Raw genomic sequence first — 20274 nt, 5'->3', positions numbered from 1 at the left:
TTTGGTGCAACTTCTTTATTCCTTTGAATTATACATGTTCTTACATTTTGTATAAAAAAATATAGCAAAAAGCTAAAGGAAGGCATGTGGGCGGTAAGGAGGAATATAGGTATATTATATATTAAGTTGGCCGAATCACTGACAGTGGATACTGATGGTGCTCTGCTTGTTTAGGCCTGATTAAACCTTTGTGCAAGTACATCTCTTTCCAACGGGAAAGCTTGCAGGGGACAGAGCTGATATTTAGAACCTTTTTAAGGGGGTGTACTAAATGTAGTCACTTAGGAGTATACACCTCACTTGGAGGAGACCTTGGGTTACAGATATATAGGTCTTGGCCAATCTAAAATATAGGTCATGATTCAATGCAATGACCTGTGCACAGCGATAGGCTTTTAAAGGCAATTTCCCAGACATCACGCGGCGGATGGCAGCTGAGTCAGAAATCGCCTTTAAAGATGAACCACAATGCACCGGGTCGTTTATCTGCATTTGTTTGAATCCCGGCCATAGTGGGTTACGAAATGGGCTTAAACGGATGACTACCTGTTGTCCCCAGACACAAGGTCAACCAAATGAGGGGTATGAGGATATGACTGATTTTTGAATCATCGGTGTGTGAGAGCGAGGTTGACCCATGTAATCCAAACTTTCAGTGTCACTAAAGGCATTTTGTTCAAATGAAAAATTTGCAAATGAGCGAGAGCTAAACAATCCAAAATGTCCTCTTAAAATGAAGCCATCCCTCCTAATGCGCCTGAAGAAAGCATACCAACTCCATACACCAAATCAAACCGTGGCATTCTTTAACAAAGACAGAATAGAGTATAATTTTTTCCCCCTTTGATGCCTCTTTTCCCCTACCCTCTCTGTCTTTGCAGTAACACAGTAACAATGACCGACACACTGTTCTCTAAGCATTCTGCATCTCCTTGCCAATCTTGTAGCTGAGGATCTTGTTCCAGTCAATCTTGGTGCGGGTGACAGGAAGCTGCCGGCGCAAGGCTTTGAATGTGGTGTCAGACATGGTCTGGTAGTTCTCACTGATGGCCGTCTGGAAACAACGAAAACAAATGTTTAGACTCTTGCCCCCCTCATTGAGGGAAAAAATACATTAAACTGATTTATTCCAATTATGGTAATATTACTGTGAGGAAACATGTTGCATACCTGGTATTCATTTTCTGCATCCTCAATGATTTTCACAAACTCCTTTGCAGTCTGAGTCTCACTCTGCCAAAACAAGACAATGAATGCTTTTGACAATTGAATTGCCTGTAAACTTGACAGATTGAAGACCATCTCTATCATAAAGGACATTTCACTTGTTATTTTACTTCATCCTACTTCTCTTGCACTAATGAACAGCACTAGGGTTGCAAAATTCCTGGAACATTCAATACATTTGAGGATTTCCAGAATCAGGACGAAATAAGCAGGACATCCGGAATTCTACAACCAGGATTTCTGTAGAACCAGGAAAACGTTTTACACCCTTCTCCCTTTGAATGATTATGTTCAGGTCCAAAATATCCTACTGAAAGGGGAACTCACATTTACAGTGAGGGATTCCTGTACTTCCTTGTGGCTGACCAGCTGCACATTTCCATCCTCGTAGTAATGCACCTGCAACCACAAGATGGCGGGTGAGGGAGACTATATACCATATGACAAAACAATATCCATTTTCAGTTCATCAATTTAACTTGCATGGGCCTGTGCCCTAGCCTCCTATGAACGATCCTGATCTCACAAGCTAACATTCTGCAGGCTACCTGTGCCCAACCAGTTGTCTTTGAACAGGCTTTTAGACAGCCTGACAAAATGGTGGACAACCCTTGGAGATGGACACTACTAGCCTACCTGTATTTTGAGGACCCCAACGACTTGAGCTGTAGATTGGGAAATGCTGAACTTCCATTCAGACCGACAACGACCATTCCTGAGAAGAGAAATCAAATATTAGTCCTTTCCCAAAGTTATAGTGCATTTGCGTTATGTCTAAGACACTATTATAGACAGAATTACATGTTTAATACAAACAATGGACATATAGTATAATGCTTCAAAATGCACATTTTAGTATACTGCTTCCCTGATAAATGAAAAGTTAGATAGAAAAATGATTGGTAACCATGAGACTACACTTACCAGAAGTTCTTTGGTTGAAATTGATGACCTTCAATACAAGCAATTATGGTTTGCTGGCCGTCAATAGTTTTCCCATAAACCTGTGATAAATAAAACAAGGTCCTGTCATTGTTTAACATGCTCATGTTAAAGATAACGTTATTGTGTCCTGCAGGTGAAAGACGGAACGTACAGTGCAGACGCCGCTGGGGTAGTGCTCCTTGACGTAGGCCCTCAGAGCGCTGTCACACGCGTCTCTCCAGGGTCTGAGAGCTGCCTCTCCCTCGTGGGGCTGGGGGTCACTGGCCTCCTTCCTCAGGTGGTCAAATTTGAATGACCGCTTGTTGCGGGGGTCAAAGAAACGGCCATTGCCCAGGTCTCCATGCTCTGTGATCAGCACCTGGAGGGGAAATGGATCACAGGGACACAGATAGAGGTCCTCAGTTGCTGCATTGATCTTACAGGGATTTTTCTGCCATAAAAACTCTTGGGCAGGCCTCCTAAGCATTTTTGCAGGACACCTAAGTCCAAACTGTCTGTAAAAAAAAGTTTATAATGTATATATATTAATTAGAAAAAAGTTTTTATATATACACACTTTCGGGATGGAAAAACGCCGTCAGCATAAACGCTTATAGTGTGAATTTAAATGACTAAAACCAGATATAAAAGATAATGGACCTATATTTTTTATTATAATATAATATTTGAGAACTAAAACTACCAAGATAAAAGCTAGACAGTCAGTGGAATTGAAATCCAAAAACAATGACTTTAACCGTATTGATTTTGCTATTATGTCTAAGCAAAGGAACACAGCATTAGCCATGGCAAAATGCACAGGAAAATAACTTTAAATTGCGAAATTCTCTCTCAGTTCCATTGCAGAATATGTAGAATCCCTGGAAATGTGTTTTAAACTGCAAAGATTTCTTGGCTCCATGGAGAAATTCCAGGCTTAAAAATGCTTTATCACCAAGATGGGGGGGCATTAAAATTCTAAAATTTTGCAAAGGCAACCATTGCCATGCCCCCTGCCACGCCCACCACCTAAGCCACACCCACCACCTAAGCCACACCCACCACCTAAGCCACACCTTTTTATACAGAAGAAAAACTGTATTTTAATGATGTGTTCAATCTACACTGACTGCAAAAAACATTAAGGACAACTACTCTTTTCATGTAAGAGACTGACCAGGTGAATCCAGGTGAAAGCTACGATCCCTTACTGATGTCACTTGTTAAATCCACTTCAATCAGTGTAGATGAAGGGGAGGAGACAGGTTAAAGGAGGATTTGTAAGCCTTGAGACAATAGATATGGATTGTGTATGTGTACCATTCAGCTGGAGAATGGGCAAGACAAAAGATGTGTGCCGTTGAACAGGGTAGGTATGGTAGTAGGTGCCAGGCACACCGGTGTGTGTCAAGAACTGCAACGCTGCTGGGTTTTTCACCTGCAACAGTTTCCCGTGTGTATAAAGAATAGTCCACCACCCAAAGGACATCCAGACAACTTGACACAACTGTGGGAAGCACTGAAGTCAACATGGGCCAGCATCCTTGTGGGATGCTTGACACCTTGTAGAGTCCATGCCCCGGCAAATTGAGGCTGTTCTGAGGCCAAAAGGGGATGGTGCAACGCAATATTAGGAAGGTGTCCTTAATGTTTTGTACACTCATTGTATATATCACAGTATGAAACCAACAAGACTCAAAACAGCTGGGAAGGAGTCACAGCTCAAATGACTGAGCATCTTACCTGATCATCATACCCTTCAAGTTTGGCAAGGGTGAACTGATCCATGTTGTACTGGGCAAAGGCACTGTTTTCCAATGGAGAAAAAAAATATATATACAGCATTTAACACACAAATTTGCACAACAATACAGTAAATAAATCAATAAAATATTACTCACTGTGCTGCACCCTCCCTGAGAAGATTGTCATTGTTGAGCAGTAGCCGCACATCTGAAACCAAGAGACTGCCTTATCAAGAGATTGCCAATGCCTTAACAGACTATATAACAAATCAAGTGTATTGGTAAATAAACAAGTAGTACAAAGAATAAGATTTCTAAGCACACTCACCGTTGAAGACTTCATTGAATTCTCCAGGTGGAGCATGGACAACAAAATTAGCCGCAATGCGCACCTGAGAGAAAGAAAATACGAGGTAAATAGGCAACTATCCACTTTTTGGCTAGACAGCTTTTACACCTGAGTGCCAACGGAACATTTTTGGTACTATATGATAAAATGTTTACTCTATTCTACCGAGTCACTTGCTTTATGTTCATATTCTTAACTTTTCTTATTTATGTTGCATTGTCGAGAAGAGACCTGCAAGTAAGCATTTCATTGGATACCATGTGTATCCTGTACACACGACTAATAAAACTTGAAAAGATATTGCATATGCAGTATATGAATATTTCTACCACTGATATGAGACCCAGAGACAGTGTAATTATGCAGCCAAGTCATTATTACACTGGCCACTAGGGTGAAGCAGAGAGCAGTGACTAACTTGGCTTCCTGACTAGCCTACCTCTGCGCTGCCCATGCCACTCCTTAGACGGCAAGAGCTTTTCTTAGCAGCTGTAATGCATGTGTAAGCATGTGGTGTCAGATCAGAACCAAAAACAGTGAGGAGGAGGAGGGGGGGGAGGAGGAGGGGGGAGGGGGACTAGGCAATCTTCATTAGGGCTCCCCTGAACCTGAAAGTCTAGAGTTGCACTGAAATCAGTACACAGAACGTCAGTATTTTAGGCCCTAATGTATGTCTTCATGTCCAGAAACAGACCCAAAGGTTGCATGGGTTACACACAACACTTCACAGTACATTGCAATACTACCAACAGGTTCTGGAACTTCTGGTGTGTGTGTGCTGTTGCCATATAGTTAGATGCTCCCAAACACTGTTCCTTCCGATGCTAAGTATTGTATTTACAAAATACCTATGCCCATTCTACTGGTCTGTACATGTATCTGACCGCATCCCTGCTGTGGGCCTGCCACTGAAGCGGCAGGAATGCGAGACACCAGTAGGCAGCCTCAAACATGTATCTATCTGCATGCTGCTGACAGCAACAATGGTCAAACCCAAGCTCTCATATTAAGGTTGTTTAGTTTTTGGTGATTCAATCTCAATTGGTTGAAAATGCCCACAATCACTTTTATCGTGTATGATCTTCAGAAGTCTTGTAAATAGGGTTGTATGTATTTGTGGACTTTTTCATGAAATCATGACTTCAATTATTCCTACACCAAATAATTGGTCAATCGAAAGTTTGTGTTGTAATGCGTTACAGTCAATAGGCCAGGGGCCATCACAAGACAGAAAATGGGATTATAAAGTATGCCTAATATATTCACAATTGTTTCTAGCAGGGTGTGGAGGCTGTTGCAATCAATACAGGAAGTAGTGGCCTTTTCTAGCATATTAGTTCATATGTTTTTAGACTAAAGCCATTTGCAAATAACCCATGAACAATTGTATGATCATGTATTGTTAGATAGTAACTACCTGACCCAGGGGGACAATTGCCATTGTAATGTAAGCTAGGCACCGTGCAAAAGCCCAAATGTGGCAAAGCCCAGTTAAAGTCAGACTTGACAATGCTAAGGCACATACTGTACTAGCTAATATTTGGCTAAGGAACATGGCTATTTACAAACATTTTCGCTAGCTAAGCAGTAAGCAAACTGCTTCTTGTGTATGGTATGTTTTAGCATGGGGTATGGAGTTGTATCTAGCTACTGTATTTAACTAGGTGATACAATGTATTCCCGTGTCAGTTTGTTCGCTAACTGTAGCTAGAGTGTAGTGTTAGTTTAGCGAGCTAGTTGTAGCTTAGCAAACATTCTTTTTGCGGCCAAAATATTTGAGTAAGGACACAAACAACCGAATTTACTAAACTTCGTAAAACAATGAGCAAAGCTTCTCAAGACTATACCTTCTCTTCCTCAGTGAGCTGTTCTTCGAAATCGGCCATCTTGGCTCATGAGACAAACCTCTTCTGATCCGCGACTGACTGCAGCGGACGGTGAGGAAGCGGATCTTGACAGTGCCACTGGCACATGATTCCTCTGTTTACAGCCATCCGTTAAAAACATGGAGGACGCGACCAGCAGTAATCCTCAATCTCTTGGATTTACAGATAAATTAAAATCATGGTTGTCCTGGTCATGGACATACATATGTGCCGTTTGGTTTGCTATGGTTTTAACTATGATCTATGTTCTGCGAAGCCCCTTGAAACTGCAGGACACTCTTACCTCAGGTGAGTTAGCTAACGCTAGCTTTCTAAGAGTGGGCTAGCTAGCGAATGTAATGTAGCTAGTTAGCCAGCCTTCTAACGTTAGCGAGCTAGCAAATAGAAATCGAGAGACAGTGGAGGAACTGAAAGTTTGACAGGAGGCTGGCTAACTGTATGACAACACATTGCACAAAAACATATCCCAGGTTGGTTTATTTATTGAATGGTAGCGAGACATATTAGCTAGCTAATGTGGCTACTAGCTATCTACGTTAGCTAATTTAGCTACTAGCTGTTAATGTTACGCTTGTGCATAACTAGCCAGCTAGCTAACGTTAGCTAACATCATTCAAACAATGCATAATACTAATACTAGAATTGCATTAAAAAAAACTATATTTAACTAAGCAAGTCGGTTAAGAACAAATTCTTATTTCCAATGACGGCCTATGGACAGTGGGTTAACTGCCTTGTTCAGAGGCAAAACGACAGGTGTTTACCTTGTCAGCTCTGGGATTCGATCTAGCAACCTCTCGGTTACTAATCCAACGCTCTAACCACTAGTCTACCTGCCGTCCGCGAAAGTTTATTTGTCAGTGTGTCTATTAGCTTGTTACATAACATTAGCTATAGCTATAACATTAACATCATGGTACTTCAACATCACACACCGACTCAGTCAGCATCTGTCAGTGTGGTGGGCTCTGCATGATCAGCAAGCTACTAGCTACCTTCAGAGTTGCCAGTCTGAATCTCTGTTAGGCAAGTGTCATTCATTTTGTGTGCGATGCGTTTGAGCTAACATAGCGTTCATTGTTGTTTCAGCATCTGTGTTCTTGAATACACTGACCCCTAAATTCTATGTTGCACTCACTGGAACATCCTCTCTCATCTCTGGCCTAATCTTGGTGAGTTGTAATGATCACAGAGTTATTTGTAGTTTGATTATAGACACTACATTTGGAAATGTGGATTTCAAATACCAACACCAAAGGTAGCATATATTCATTGTACAGTTAGTGCACAATAATGATATGATAATCAAATAAATTGTTTGTGTAGAAGATTTGTGTACCGGTACATTGCTCTCTGTATGACTGTCCCAATCCCCTGTCCCCAGATATTTGAGTGGTGGTACTTCCGTAAGTATGGAACCTCATTCATCGAGCAGGTGTCTGTTAGCCATCTGCGACCCCTCCTAGGTGGGGTGGAGAGCAGCTCAACCACTGGCCTGTTCTCCTCAGTCAACGGAGAGGCTGAGCCCAGACCCAGTGTCTCAGGTAAACATTTCACCAACTAAAATGTTTCCCCATTTTGCAACAGAAAACTAAAATGGCCGTGGGTTAAAACAAAGTAATGATACAATGACACTGTCTTTTGCAGAATGTAAAGTTTGGAGGAATCCATTAAATCTATTCAGAGGAGCAGAATACAGCAGGTAGGGTGAGACCCCACAGAATGTCACTGTCTTCATGTTGTACTTTAGCCTAACACTGTCTTCGTGTTGTACTTTAGCCTTACACTGTCTTCGTGTTGTACTTTAGCCTTACACTGTCTTCGTGTTGTACTTTAGCCTAACACTGTCCATGTTCATGTTGTACTTCAGCCTAACACTGTGTTGTACTTCAGCCTAACACTGTCTTCCTGTTGTACTATACCCATCTAAAGGTACACCTGGGTGACTGGAAAGGAGCCTTTGACGTACTACGATATGAACCTGTCTGCTCAAGACCACCAGACTTTCTTCACTGGTGACACTCAGCAAATCAAGGCTGAAGATACTGGTTAGAATCCAAACTTTTTCATCAGCATATCATTGAAAAGTGTTAGCCAAAGTGTAAATGTCTGCGAAGCAATAGAACACTTTAATTCCTTTTGAAAGACTGCTTTGGTCCTCATCGGCCTCATTCCTACTCCTGTGTTGATATTTTTCTGGATCCATCTCTTTGTAATGCATTCAGTTGAGTATTTGTTGTCTGGTTCTGGCCTGTTACAGTGATGCAGAAGGCCTGGAGGGAGAGGAATCCCCAAGCCAGGATAAGAGCAGCTTATCAGGCCATAGAGATGAACCACGAGTGAGTTCCACCGTAACAGTTTCTGTTTAAAAGACTGCATGCTCATTCAGGAAAATCCCAAATTAAGTTTCTCATTCAGTAAAACAAGTATGTATATTCTTATGAACTAGATTGCATAGCAAATGTCTTCCCTGTGGTTTTTAGGTGTGCTGCTGCCTATGTGCTACTGGCAGAGGAGGAAGCCACCACCATCACAGAGGCTGAGAGGCTGTTTAAACAAGCCCTGCGAAGTGGTAAGAGAGAACAGAGAGTACAGGACACCGTCACAAGCCTTAGGCCTCTGACCCTTAGTTTGAAAGCATTAGTCAGGGTTGCGATTGTTATAATAAAATGTATTCATTTTCCTCTCTTCCATAGCTGGCAAAGACATCAACTTGCTGGTGTACATCAAACGCAGACTGGCCATGTGTGCACGCAAGCTGGGACGCATCAAGGAGGCAGTGAAAATGATGAGAGATGTGAGTGTTCAAATCAGGGCCTTGAATTCTGCATTATGGCTGCTTTTCTTTGCTCCCTAGTAGCTGATGTCATTGATTGGCTAGAGGGAGTGTTCACACACATGTTGTCCCAGGTCTGAACCAGTCGCTGTTTAGAGAATAGAATAACAACCATAAGTATTGTTGAACTGGAGGCCCTGGGGCGCACTCAGCAGGACGCAACGTTTTGGAACCTTTGGATATAAATATGCTATGTAGAACAAACATGCCTCTGACATGTAGAATGACAAGGAATCATGATGGCTGTATTAGAAGAATTTCCATCTGCAACGTTCATGAACGTTTGACTACTGAACGTAGCCCTGATATGTGTAGTTGTGTCTTTAGTCCTCTTCTATGCTCCTTTAATACTGGTTAGTCCTGCCATTTTTATGATTCCTTCGTTCACTCACTGTTCCTTACTTCTCCCAGTTAATGAAAGAATTCCCACTGTTGGGAATGTTGAATATACATGAAAACCTCCTGGAGGCACTACTGGAGCTGCAGGCCTACGCTGATGTACAAGCAGTCCTCGCCAAATACGACGGTAAGATATGTGCCAGGTAGCAGATGCTTTTATCCAAGGCGACAGTAGTGAGTCTGTGGCCGGCAGTGGGAATCAAAGCCATGATCATGGCGTTGAAAGCATCATGCTACCAACTGAGCCACGCAGGACCACATCAGCAAAACAGGATTCAAGCCAACTAACTACTACAACTTTGAACCAGTCCTTTGTCACTTTACCCCTACCTACATGTACTAATGACCTCCGCTAACCTCTATCCCCGCACATTGACTCGGTACCGGTACCCCCTGAATATAGTCTCGTTATTGTTTTTTGTTGTTTTGTTTTTTTACTGTCATTTATGTAGTAAATATTTTCTTAACTCTAATTTCTTAACTGCATTGTTGTTTAAGGGCTTGTAAGTAAGTATTTCACGTTAAGGTCAACACCTGCTGTATTCGGCTCATGTGACAAATTTGATTTTGATACTCATGATTTCCATGAGTATCTGCGCTGAGTTGAAAGTGAAATAACCGTCATGTGTTCTCGTTGTAGATATCAGCTTGCCAAAGTCAGCCACTATATGCTACACATCTGCACTGCTGAAAGCACGGGCTGTATCAGAGAAGTATGTCCCTGTGGAAAGACAGAACTGTGATTTAATGTAACATTTTTAAGATATAAACAAACAGTATGATCTATACTTGACATGGATGCATCTGTCTTTATAGGTCAGACTAATCATTAAGACTTGTTTGTGGGACATCAAACCCCCTATTTGTGACTGAAGTGCATGACATCTCCTACTTAAAGCTGTCCTGACTCCTGTGTCTTACCATGGATGTGTCTTCTCTTTCTCTTATCTCCCAGGTTTTCTCCTGAGGCAGCATCCCGTCGGGGCCTGAGCACTGCAGAGATGAACGCTGTGGAGGCTATACACAGAGCCGTGGAGTTTAACCCACATGTGCCAAAGGTCAGTCCAGACCCTCAGTCACAGATCTAGTATCAGTTTACCCAATCCAAATCCTAACCTTAACCATTAGTGGGGAGAAATGTACAGATCTAGGATCATCTTAGCGTATCCTATCTAACTCCTGACCTGAACCAATGGTGGGGTTAACACGACTGATGTACGACATTGTCTGTATATACAGTGCGCTTTATTTGAGCAAAGTCTCATATTTTACACAGGTGATAGCTATTTAGTTGTCTCTGTACGCCATACTCCTCTTGAGTGATAACTGCAGAGCTGACTTTGCTCTACTGTATTACCTGTAATGATCTATGTTAGCCAGCGGGTGTCAATATTGCACTGCATAGTAAACGTAGCTGCTGGTGTCAGGACGACCTGTGAGCCACTTCTACTCTCTCTCTCTGCTGCACAGAAGAACATGGTACCAAACACTTTGTGGATTTGACTAAAAGAGACACTATTAGTCTAATTATTATTCCTTTGTCATGGCTATCTATCAGTGGACTATAAAGAGTTCATAGTGAGATCTTGGTCATGTTCAGTACGGTACATTATAGCAAAATCTTTTGCAATGGAAAATACAAATCTGTGTTATTATTGCACAAGGTCAGGTAGTACATCCCCAGTTTCAAAACGTTTTCTACCTACTGAACAGGAAGTGCACCCTCCCTGATCATACGTCTGTCTGGGCTCTGGGCGACAACAAGGGGCCCCTGCCTCTCTGATGTATCTCCCTGCAGTAGACGGACAGAAACAATTCCTGCACATCTCTTCCCACAGGGATTAGGCTTGGATGCCCCATACTAAAACACACTCTCTCTCACACTCACTCATATGCACACACACACACACAGGTCGCAGTACCCCCTACAGCAAAATGTAGTCTGTGTGTGTTGCATCCTGTGTGCTCCTTGTGTGTGTGTGTGAGCTGCAATGTGTGGTAGTCACAGGCAGAGAGAGGGAAACTCAGCTCTTTGATCCAGGCTTTGATGACAGGTCCCTCATCCTGAGTGTCACCCGCCCCCAGGGGCACTGCTGCCCCCCCGCTACGGCGTTGACATACACACAGGGAGGGTCAGACTATAAAGTAGTGATCCCAGAGATAGTTCACATCTACAGTACCTCTGCTTTCAACTGGTGATACCCTAGACCGTTGAGGTAGGAGAGACTAATCTCTTCTATCTGTCAATCTCTGTCCCATTGAAGCACAGCCTCTCCCTCAGTCTTTCACATGGGCTTCACGTCTCATAATAGACAGGCAGACAGACAGACCGGCTGAGCTCTGAGTTTGAGACAATCCGAGGAGGAGGAACTCAGCTGTGCTGTCAAAATGGCCGCTGACATGCAGCGCTGTTGATGTGACGACCTGTAAAGGGTTGTCGGTCGGAGTGTTCTAGGGAGTGAAGCATGTTCTGTGGCCTCACCGTGTCAACTCACCTCATTGACTCCACTAATGTTCTTATAGTGAAAGCTTTTGGCTGTTGTTGACTGAAATTTAGCAGTTAGTGTGAATATTTCCATTTATTTGTGTCAGACATGTCTTTCTTTATTTATCAAGTTGAGTCCCATTGAGATCTTCTGTATCTCGTTCGCAGGGGAGCGCTGTCTATGTCTGTCTAAATGGTCAGTGAGTGCACCTGTAGCCGTAGAGCCTGAGGCATGCCTGGCGTGGGCTGTTTTCTGCCCAGAGGCCAGTGTTCACACACAGATACCAGTGGTTCACTGGACTGGAGCGAGCTGATCTGGCTCTGTTGTGGGTGGGCTTCCATTCCCAGCAGCTTCCCCACATTCTCCGCTTCAATCAACGATTAAGACCCCCCCCCATCCACCCCAATTCCTTTCTTGGCCTTGGCAACTTGACCCCTCAGCAGCCAGCTAACCCCCCACCAGCAAGCTAGCCAGCCAGCTAGCCAGCCAGTCCCCCAGCCAGCCAGTCAGCCCCCAGTCCCCCAGCCAGCCAGCCAGTCCCCCAGCCAGCCAGCCAGTCCCCAGCTAGCCAGCCAGCTAGTCCCCCAGCCAGCCAACCAGCCCCCCAGCCAGCCCCCCAGCTAGCCAGCCAGCTCACCAGGCAGCCTGGGAAGGGCAGTGTAATGAAGGCCAGATTTCTGTATATTCTGGTTCAGGCGTGGGGAGTGTTAGGGCCAGCATCGCAGCAGGCCTGAAGGGATAATATATGGACATCACGCTACATCACATGAACAGACGGCACTAAATGCTCCACACACCCAGCTGTTTCAGTGCTCAACAGCGATGCTTGCTCCACCTTTAGCCTGTCTGTCCCAATCAATCTCTCTCCCCCTTTCTTTTTCCTTCTCTCTCATGCACTCTCTACCCCCTACTCCAAGGTACGGTAGAAAGGTTGAGCAACCGGACTGAGGGCAGCCTGCTGGTCATGTGTTAAGGACACCTGAATGTGTTTTAAATTCATCACACTCCTGTGGTAACAATTCCTCATGCCTTTGGAGTGGGCTTCTTTGTGCCTGGTAGCCTGTGTTGTGGCGATGGCCTCCTCAGCTCTGTTCAGGATTCAGGGGGATGGAGGCTTCACATAGGTAGTAGCAGGTGTGACGCAACACCTGAGACCGAGAGTAGTAGTTATAGACTGACTCTAGTAGGAAGAAGCCTTAGCACAGATCTAGGGTCAGCTTCCCTTCACCAGACCCTAATCATCGGATGAAACCATTCAAAACTGACCTAAGATCAGTGTCTATGGTCAATATCATTCTCCTACTCGGGATCTGTCCAGTACCGTCCACAGATACCTGAGGGTGACCTAACATGGTAGATGGCCTCAGAGGTCATCTGTATCCTCACCAGCACTGTGAGCCAATGGCTAGATTATGTCATTATTGTCGAAGTGTTCCATTGTGCTAAATGCCGAAGATCTGAGGGAGGCTTATGAGTTAAACTCCAGTTCATCAGTGTTCCAAGATAAAAGGGGAGTGTCAATGAAACGCAATCTCTTCATCAAAGAGGCGACTGGGGATGGGCTGGGGGGGTGTTACCCACCCTTATGCCAGGCAGGACAGCTGCCAGTCAAATGCTTTGGTAAACATCACCTCTATCCTCTTACTAAACTCTGGGATACCTGGGTAAAGATGCTGCTTGCAACAGTATAAAGAATGACCAGCACCTTTTTGCAGTAAGTGCTGACCCACGTTAAAGTCTCAACTTTGGAGAGGACATGAAAGTCGCACGACTTGGCAGTCAAATAAAACACAGCAGTGAGGAGTGGTGTGTGCAGAACACGTTTGAACACTTATCCAAGCATACCCATCACCACCACATCCACACGGTAGCCAGCTAGCTACCACCACCTAACTGTCCCTGAGAGAAGAGCAGAGGGTTGGGGCTTGTCTCCCTCTCCTGCCCCTGGGTGCGCCCCAGGGCGGCTCTGCACTGGGCGGCTCTGCACTGGGTTGCTCTGCACTGGGCTGGCTGGTTGGCTGAGCTTGTGACCATGGGGGGGATTAGACAGGATTAGCTTTATGGTAACCTTCCCAAAGTGTCAGACTGAGACTCATAGTCCTGTGAAGTAGGCGGCCTGGGAATCCAGCAGGCCCAACGCCAATGGCCCCTGCGGCCTCCACAGCCCAGGGGACCAGTTCAGAGGGGATTAACGCCACAGCCACGCCGCCATACACACACACCACACACACAAACACACACACACCGTGTCTGCTAAATAACTATGATGTAAATGCCTTTGACTATAATGTTATCTAATCGTGTTACTTTCCTGTCTCCCTCTCTGTCTAGTATTTGTTAGAGATGAAGAGTCTGATCCTGTCTCCCTCTGACTGTAGTATTTATTAGAGATGAAAATCATGATCCTGTCTCCCTTTTTGATTGTAGTATTTATTAGAGATGAAGAGTCTGATCCTGTCTCCCTCTGACTGTAGTATTTATTAGAGATGAATAGTCTGATCCTGTCTCCCTCTGTCTAGTACTTATTAGAGATGAATAGTCTGATTCTGTCTAGTATTTATTAGAGATGAATAGTCTGATCCTGTCTCCCTCTGTCTAGTATGTATTAGAGATGAATAGTCTGATCCTGTCTCCCTCTGTCTAGTATTTATTAGAGATGAAGAGTCTGATCCTGTCTGCCTCTGTCTAGTATTTATTAGAGATGAATAGTCTGATCCTGTCTCCCTCTGTCTAGTATTTATTAGAGATGAATAGTCTGATCCTGTCTCCCTCTGACTGTAGTATTTATTAGAGATGAAGAGTCTGATCCTGTCTCCCTCTGTCTAGTATTTATTAGAGATGAATAGTCTGATCCTGTCTCCCTCTGTCTAGTATTTATTAGAGATGAAGAGTCTGATCCTGTCTGCCTCTGTCTAGTATTTATTAGAGATGAATAGTCTGATCCTGTCTCCCTCTGTCTAGTATTTATTAGAGATGAATAGTCTGATCCTGTCTCCCTCTGACTGTAGTATTTATTAGAGATGAAGAGTCTGATCCTGTCTCCCTCTGTCTAGTATTTATTAGAGATGAATAGTCTGATCCTGTCTCCCTCTGACTGTCGTATTTATTAGAGATGAAGAGTCTGATCCTGTCTCCCTCTGACTGTAGTATTTATTAGAGATGAAGAGTCTGATCCTGTCTCCCTCTGTCTAGTATTTATTAGAGATGAATAGTCTGATCCTGTCTCCCTCTGTCTAGTATTTATTAGAGATGAAGAGTCTGATCCTGTCTCCCTCTGTCTAGTATTTATTAGAGATGAATAGTCTGATCCTGTCTCCCTCTGTCTAGTATTTATTAGAGATGAATAGTCTGATCCTGTCTCCCTCTGTCTAGTATTTATTAGAGATGAATAGTCTGATCCTGTCTCCCTCTGACTGTAGTATTTATTAGAGATGAATAGTCTGATCCTGTCTCCCTCTGTCTAGTATTTATTAGAGATGAAGAGTCTGATCCTGTCTCCCTCTGTCTAGTATTTATTAGAGATGAAGAGTCTGATCCTGTCTGCCTCTGTCTAGTATTTATTAGAGATGAATAGTCTGTCCTGTCTCCCTCTGTCTAGTATTTATTAGAGATGAATAGTCTGATCCTGTCTCCCTCTGACTGTAGTATTTATTAGAGATGAAGAGTCTGATCCTGTCTCCCTCTGTCTAGTATTTATTAGAGATGAATAGTCTGATCCTGTCTCCCTCTGACTGTCGTATTTATTAGAGATGAAGAGTCTGATCCTGTCTCCCTCTGACTGTAGTATTTATTAGAGATGAAGAGTCTGATCCTGTCTCCCTCTGTCTAGTATTTATTAGAGATGAATAGTCTGATCCTGTCTCCCTCTGTCTAGTATTTATTAGAGATGAAGAGTCTGATCCTGTCTCCCTCTGTCTAGTATTTATTAGAGATGAATAGTCTGATCCTGTCTCCCTCTGTCTAGTATTTATTAGAGATGAATAGTCTGATCCTGTCTCCCTCTGTCTAGTATTTATTAGAGATGAATAGTCTGATCCTGTCTCCCTCTGACTGTAGTATTTATTAGAGATGAATAGTCTGATCCTGTCTCCCTCTGTCTAGTATTTATTAGAGATGAAGAGTCTGATCCTGTCTCCCTCTGTCTAGTATTTATTAGAGATGAATAGTCTGATCCTGTCTCCCTCTGTCTAGTATTTATTAGAGATGAAGAGTCTGATCCTGTCTGCCTCTGTCTAGTATTTATTAGAGATGAATAGTCTGATCCTGTCTCCCTCTGTCTAGTATTTATTAGAGATGAATAGTCTGATCCTGTCTCCCTCTGACTGTCGTATTTATTAGAGATGAAGAGTCTGATCCTGTCTCCCTCTGACTGTAGTATTTATTAGAGATGAAGAGTCTGATCCTGTCTCCCTCTGTCTAGTATTTATTAGAGATGAATAGTCTGATCCTGTCTCCCTCTGTCTAGTATTTATTAGAGATGAAGAGTCTGATCCTGCCTCCAGAACACATCCTGAAGAGGGGGGACAGCGAGGCGGTGGCCTACGCCTTTTTTCACCTGCAGCATTGGAAGAGGGCCGAGGGAGCCTTAAACCTGCTGCACTGCACCTGGGAAGGCAGTACGTACTAGGTGTAGGACATTGATTGATTGATGAATTAGTGGGTTAATTGGTTGATTTAGTTAAAGGATTATGCACGCGCATTAAAAGTCATTGATGTGTTTTTTTTCTGCATTTCTCTCCTGCAGCTTTTCGGATAATTCCCTACCCTCTAGAGAAGGGTCACCTGTTTTACCCCTACCCTGGGTGCACAGAAACAGCAGATCGGGAACTGCTGCCCTGTAAGTAGTAGGACAAGTCACTACTATACAGTATACTCAATGCAATGGTCAATTCTGCTGTCCACTCATGATATGTGCCTCTCTACCCCCACCCCACCTCTCTCACTCTCCTTCTCTTCTGCAGCCTTCCATGAGGTGTCAGTGTACCCGAAGAAAGAGCTTCCCTTCTTCATCCTCTTCACAGCGGGCCTTTGCTCCTTCACTGCCATGCTGGCCATGCTCACACACCAGTTCCCTGAGCTCATGGGTGTCTTTGTCAAAGCAGTAAGTCCTGCACTTCTCTTCCACTGATCCTAGAATAATTGTTTGATATTGGCCTGGATCTGTTTAAATTAGAAGTTAGAGTTTTAATGGGAACAATTCAATTACTGAGATGTGTATGCATGGTTTCAGTGCCTCTCATTACCAAATACAATAGCATCAGCAATCCAGCAAAACACCGTTGGTTGTATGCATGTTATTATGTACTCTGACCCGGTTGACCTCTGGTGTAGTCGCTGCCTCTCGTCTCTGTCAACAACGAGGCTCATGGGATGCCTGGGTCTGGTGGTCGAGGCGCCGGTTTGTTTCACTGCACATTCACTCCCTACACCTCAACTGCTGCTCTCCAACAACTTGTTGTGCACCGCAGTTAAGCAATCCATCCAAAATCGTGTATGATTTAATATCTTATTTCATGGGTCTGTTTTGTTTCCAAGGTTTGAGAATGAAATGAGGCCTAACCATATCCTTTTGTAGATTTCAAGAGTACTGTATGACTTGGCGCAGAATAGGGATGGCACAATTACCGTATAATTGTGTATCCGACAATTATGGATGAAGACCATAATGAAAATAAAATAACCGTCATAACCGGTATGAAAAAAATCAACTGGAACGAGCATCTGACTGACGACGGAATGGCCGGAAATTTGTGCGGTTGAAAATGTGTTGCTCCTTGCTGAAGCAAGCAAGGTGTTGTAGCAATCAAGTCTTTGGTTTCCTAGGCAACGTCCCCTCCCTACAGTCAAGAGCGGAGGTGGGGGGAAGAATGTGTGTATTAAATAACAAACCGACAATTATAACGGTGACCTGCGGTCATTTGACTGACAAATAACTGTCCTCCAAAATTCCATGAATGTCACAGCACCGAAGCATCTATCCATCTAAGCTCTGGCCCAGCCAGGTAGTTAGTAGTTCAGTTCACTGTATTGGATAGCAGGACTTGAAGACCATCCAAGAACCAACAGCTAGGAGGGCCACTCGTGGGTACTAGTTCAGATCTTGGATAGTAACAGTCTTAACTGGCTCGTCTTGCATTGCCAGTTCCAAGTCTCGTGGGAAAGACGGAAACGTTGGTTCAGAACAGGCAAACGACACCTCTGTTCAACAGCACTGTACTTGGATAGTATATCAGACCTGAGGATGTAGCTTGCTTTGATGATGCCAGTTTTCCACAGAGCCGCACCCTGTCAGGAGGGTCAGCTTCAGAATGATAGAGTGCCTGTCACTACGACAACAGGCTAACACCGCCACTCAGTCATTTTCAAAGGGCTGTTCCCAGGCCAGCCCAGGCTCAATTTCTTAGGGCACAATGCCAGTTAAACATCAAAAGCAAAGAAAACTGCAGTCCAATTGCCCCCATAGACGAATTCACCAAGCCCCTTTTCCTTGACGTTATGGCCATATACGGTGGCCGAAAGAGTGTGTAAGCAGCTGATAACACAATGCAACATATACTCTATACCCTTGACAGACAGACTTAACGGTATGTTGCCAAAATAATACAAATCTGGCAATGTTTTTTAGAGACAAATTCATACAGTCCCATTTTGACCACATTCTTTCCGGGACAAGCCTTTTATATGTACCTTGTTTGTGCCGGCAAGTTTAGGAGTGTGCCAATGTGGGTGGACATATATTTGAATAAATCCATTCAATATACACCATTACAAAGAAATCCATTTATTAATGTGTTTAGGCAGGTTTTAAGAAACATTATTAGACTAAAATATATTTTCAAAAGAATAGAATGGCACATTTTTTGTTAAATGATGTTACTGGTCTGTGCAGCCTATAGGCTACATGGCTGCACAGGAAATCAATAGTGATTTTGTTCATTAAACAGACAAGACACACTTAGGCTACCCTGATCACAGTCTAAACACATATTTTATAATGGGTTAAGAATATAAGGAAATATAACAGAATCAAATACAAGTCATATTTTTCCCACACAACTTTTGTGTCACGGCAACATTTGGAACCGCTGTCATATAAAAAAGTGATATTTTGAAACAAGCCCATGTTTCATCTGTTTCCTACCCTCGCATTCACTTTGTTAGGGAGCAGGTAGGGTCTTACATTGAGAATATCATGATACCGATAGAAAATAATAGGCCTACACTTGATTAAGACTACATTATTGCATGCTAAATGGTTCTGATCAGCGATCGATGAGTAAACGAATAGATGAACTACCACCTCCAATTGTTTGCCAGCCAGAAAATTAACCAAATATACAGATGGAGAATCAATGAGAATAAAAATCCCATTGATTAAGACAAATACAGGCTTTTGGTCGCCTGTAGGCCTAGGCTACTGTGAGTGAAGTGAAAAACAATCCACTTGTTAAACTACATAACATGCTGACAAAATGTTCTGATCAGTGCTAATGAATGAGCCAACTCGACATTTCCACAGCCTAATTCTAGCCTAACCTATATCCAAACAGATTCAGTAAAAATACAAATCTGACATCGATTGACATCGATTGATTATCAAGATGACTCTCCACAGTGGTCTAAAAGCAGCAGGAAATAGTGAACACACTGGCAGGCTATTGTTTCAAATGTATTATAACATGTGGATGACTTTGGGAGATTCAATACACAACAATTTGCCTTCCACTTGCATTCGCCTTCTTCATTCATTCCACTTGCATTCGCCTTCTTCATTCCTTCCACTTGCATTCGCCTTCTTCATTCCTTCCACTTGCATTCGCCTACTTTATTCAAATATTTACGTCAACCAGTGATATTTATTCCCCCAGTAATTCTTTATGGATCCATCCAGTTTTGGTTAAGAAAACAGTGCCTCTGGTGGACTATGTGAAGAGACGGGTGAGGTGACATGCCTCGCAAAGTTTAGAACTGGCAGGAGGATAGAAGTAACGGGCGCTGCCTAGCAACCATCAAGAGCTTAATTAAGAGCGTAGTTGGTGCGTGCCAATGCCGCCTCAGCATTACGACTACATTTCATACTAGGCTGTAGGCAGAACTTTACAAAATTCATGACTAGGTTGGTTGCTGGAAATACACTGAACAAAAATATAAATGCAACAATTTCAATGATTTTACTGAGTTAGTTCATATAAAGAAATCAGTCAATTTAAATAAATTCATTAGGCCTTAGTCTATGGATTTCGCATGACTGGGCAGGGGCGCAGCCATTGGTGGGCCCGGGACGGCAAAGCCACCCACTGGGGAGCCAGGCCATGCCAATCAGAATGAGTTTTAGCCCCACAAAAGGGCTTTATTACAGGCAGAAATTCTCCTCATCAGCTGTCCGGATAACTGGTCTCAGATGATCCCGCAGGTGAAGAAG

The 20274-nt window shown here is 43.4% G+C and overlaps 2 protein-coding genes across 2 annotated transcripts in view; one reads left to right on the top strand and one right to left on the bottom strand.

The window, feature by feature from the left end:
- Positions 1–6199, bottom strand: LOC115143480 (F-actin-capping protein subunit alpha-1). The gene is made up of 10 exons (XM_029683947.2): positions 6093–6199; positions 4225–4288; positions 4053–4104; positions 3895–3958; positions 2324–2530; positions 2152–2231; positions 1864–1942; positions 1555–1626; positions 1171–1233; positions 1–1054 (listed from the first exon to the last, which is right to left on the bottom strand). The coding sequence occupies exons 1-10, from the start codon at positions 6129–6131 to the stop codon at positions 914–916; spliced, it is 861 nt and encodes a 286-aa protein (XP_029539807.1). The 5' UTR covers positions 6132–6199; the 3' UTR covers positions 1–913.
- A 51-nt stretch (positions 6200–6250) lies between these two features.
- Positions 6251–20274, top strand: part of LOC115143479 (suppressor of tumorigenicity 7 protein-like) — a 34375-nt gene continuing 20351 nt past the window's right edge. The window contains exons 1-14 of the mRNA XM_065001999.1: positions 6251–6419; positions 7221–7303; positions 7516–7675; positions 7779–7833; positions 8064–8179; positions 8392–8470; positions 8615–8703; positions 8828–8928; positions 9379–9493; positions 10007–10079; positions 10322–10424; positions 16318–16468; positions 16597–16689; positions 16814–16953. Of these exons, the coding sequence (XP_064858071.1) occupies positions 6251–6419; positions 7221–7303; positions 7516–7675; positions 7779–7833; positions 8064–8179; positions 8392–8470; positions 8615–8703; positions 8828–8928; positions 9379–9493; positions 10007–10079; positions 10322–10424; positions 16318–16468; positions 16597–16689; positions 16814–16953 (1527 nt within the window). The remainder of the gene's footprint in view (positions 6420–7220; positions 7304–7515; positions 7676–7778; positions 7834–8063; positions 8180–8391; positions 8471–8614; positions 8704–8827; positions 8929–9378; positions 9494–10006; positions 10080–10321; positions 10425–16317; positions 16469–16596; positions 16690–16813; positions 16954–20274) is intronic.

This window comes from Oncorhynchus nerka, linkage group LG15 (genome assembly GCF_034236695.1).
Source record: "Oncorhynchus nerka isolate Pitt River linkage group LG15, Oner_Uvic_2.0, whole genome shotgun sequence".
In the NCBI taxonomy this organism is placed as follows: domain Eukaryota; kingdom Metazoa; phylum Chordata; class Actinopteri; order Salmoniformes; family Salmonidae; genus Oncorhynchus; species Oncorhynchus nerka.
The sequence above is the reverse complement of the archived record's forward strand: the minus strand, read 5'-3'. Positions and strand labels throughout refer to the sequence as shown.

Coding starts and splice junctions, on each gene's coding strand:
- LOC115143480 (XM_029683947.2), bottom strand. CDS start 6,131: ATGGCCGATTTCGAAGAACAGCTCACTGAGGAAGAGAAG. Junction 4,289..6,092: donor AGCTCACTGAGGAAGAGAAG/GTATAGTCTTGA, acceptor TCTTTCTCTCAG/GTGCGCATTGCGGCTAATTT. Junction 3,959..4,052: donor CTCAGGGAGGGTGCAGCACA/GTGAGTAATATT, acceptor ATTGGAAAACAG/TGCCTTTGCCCAGTACAACA.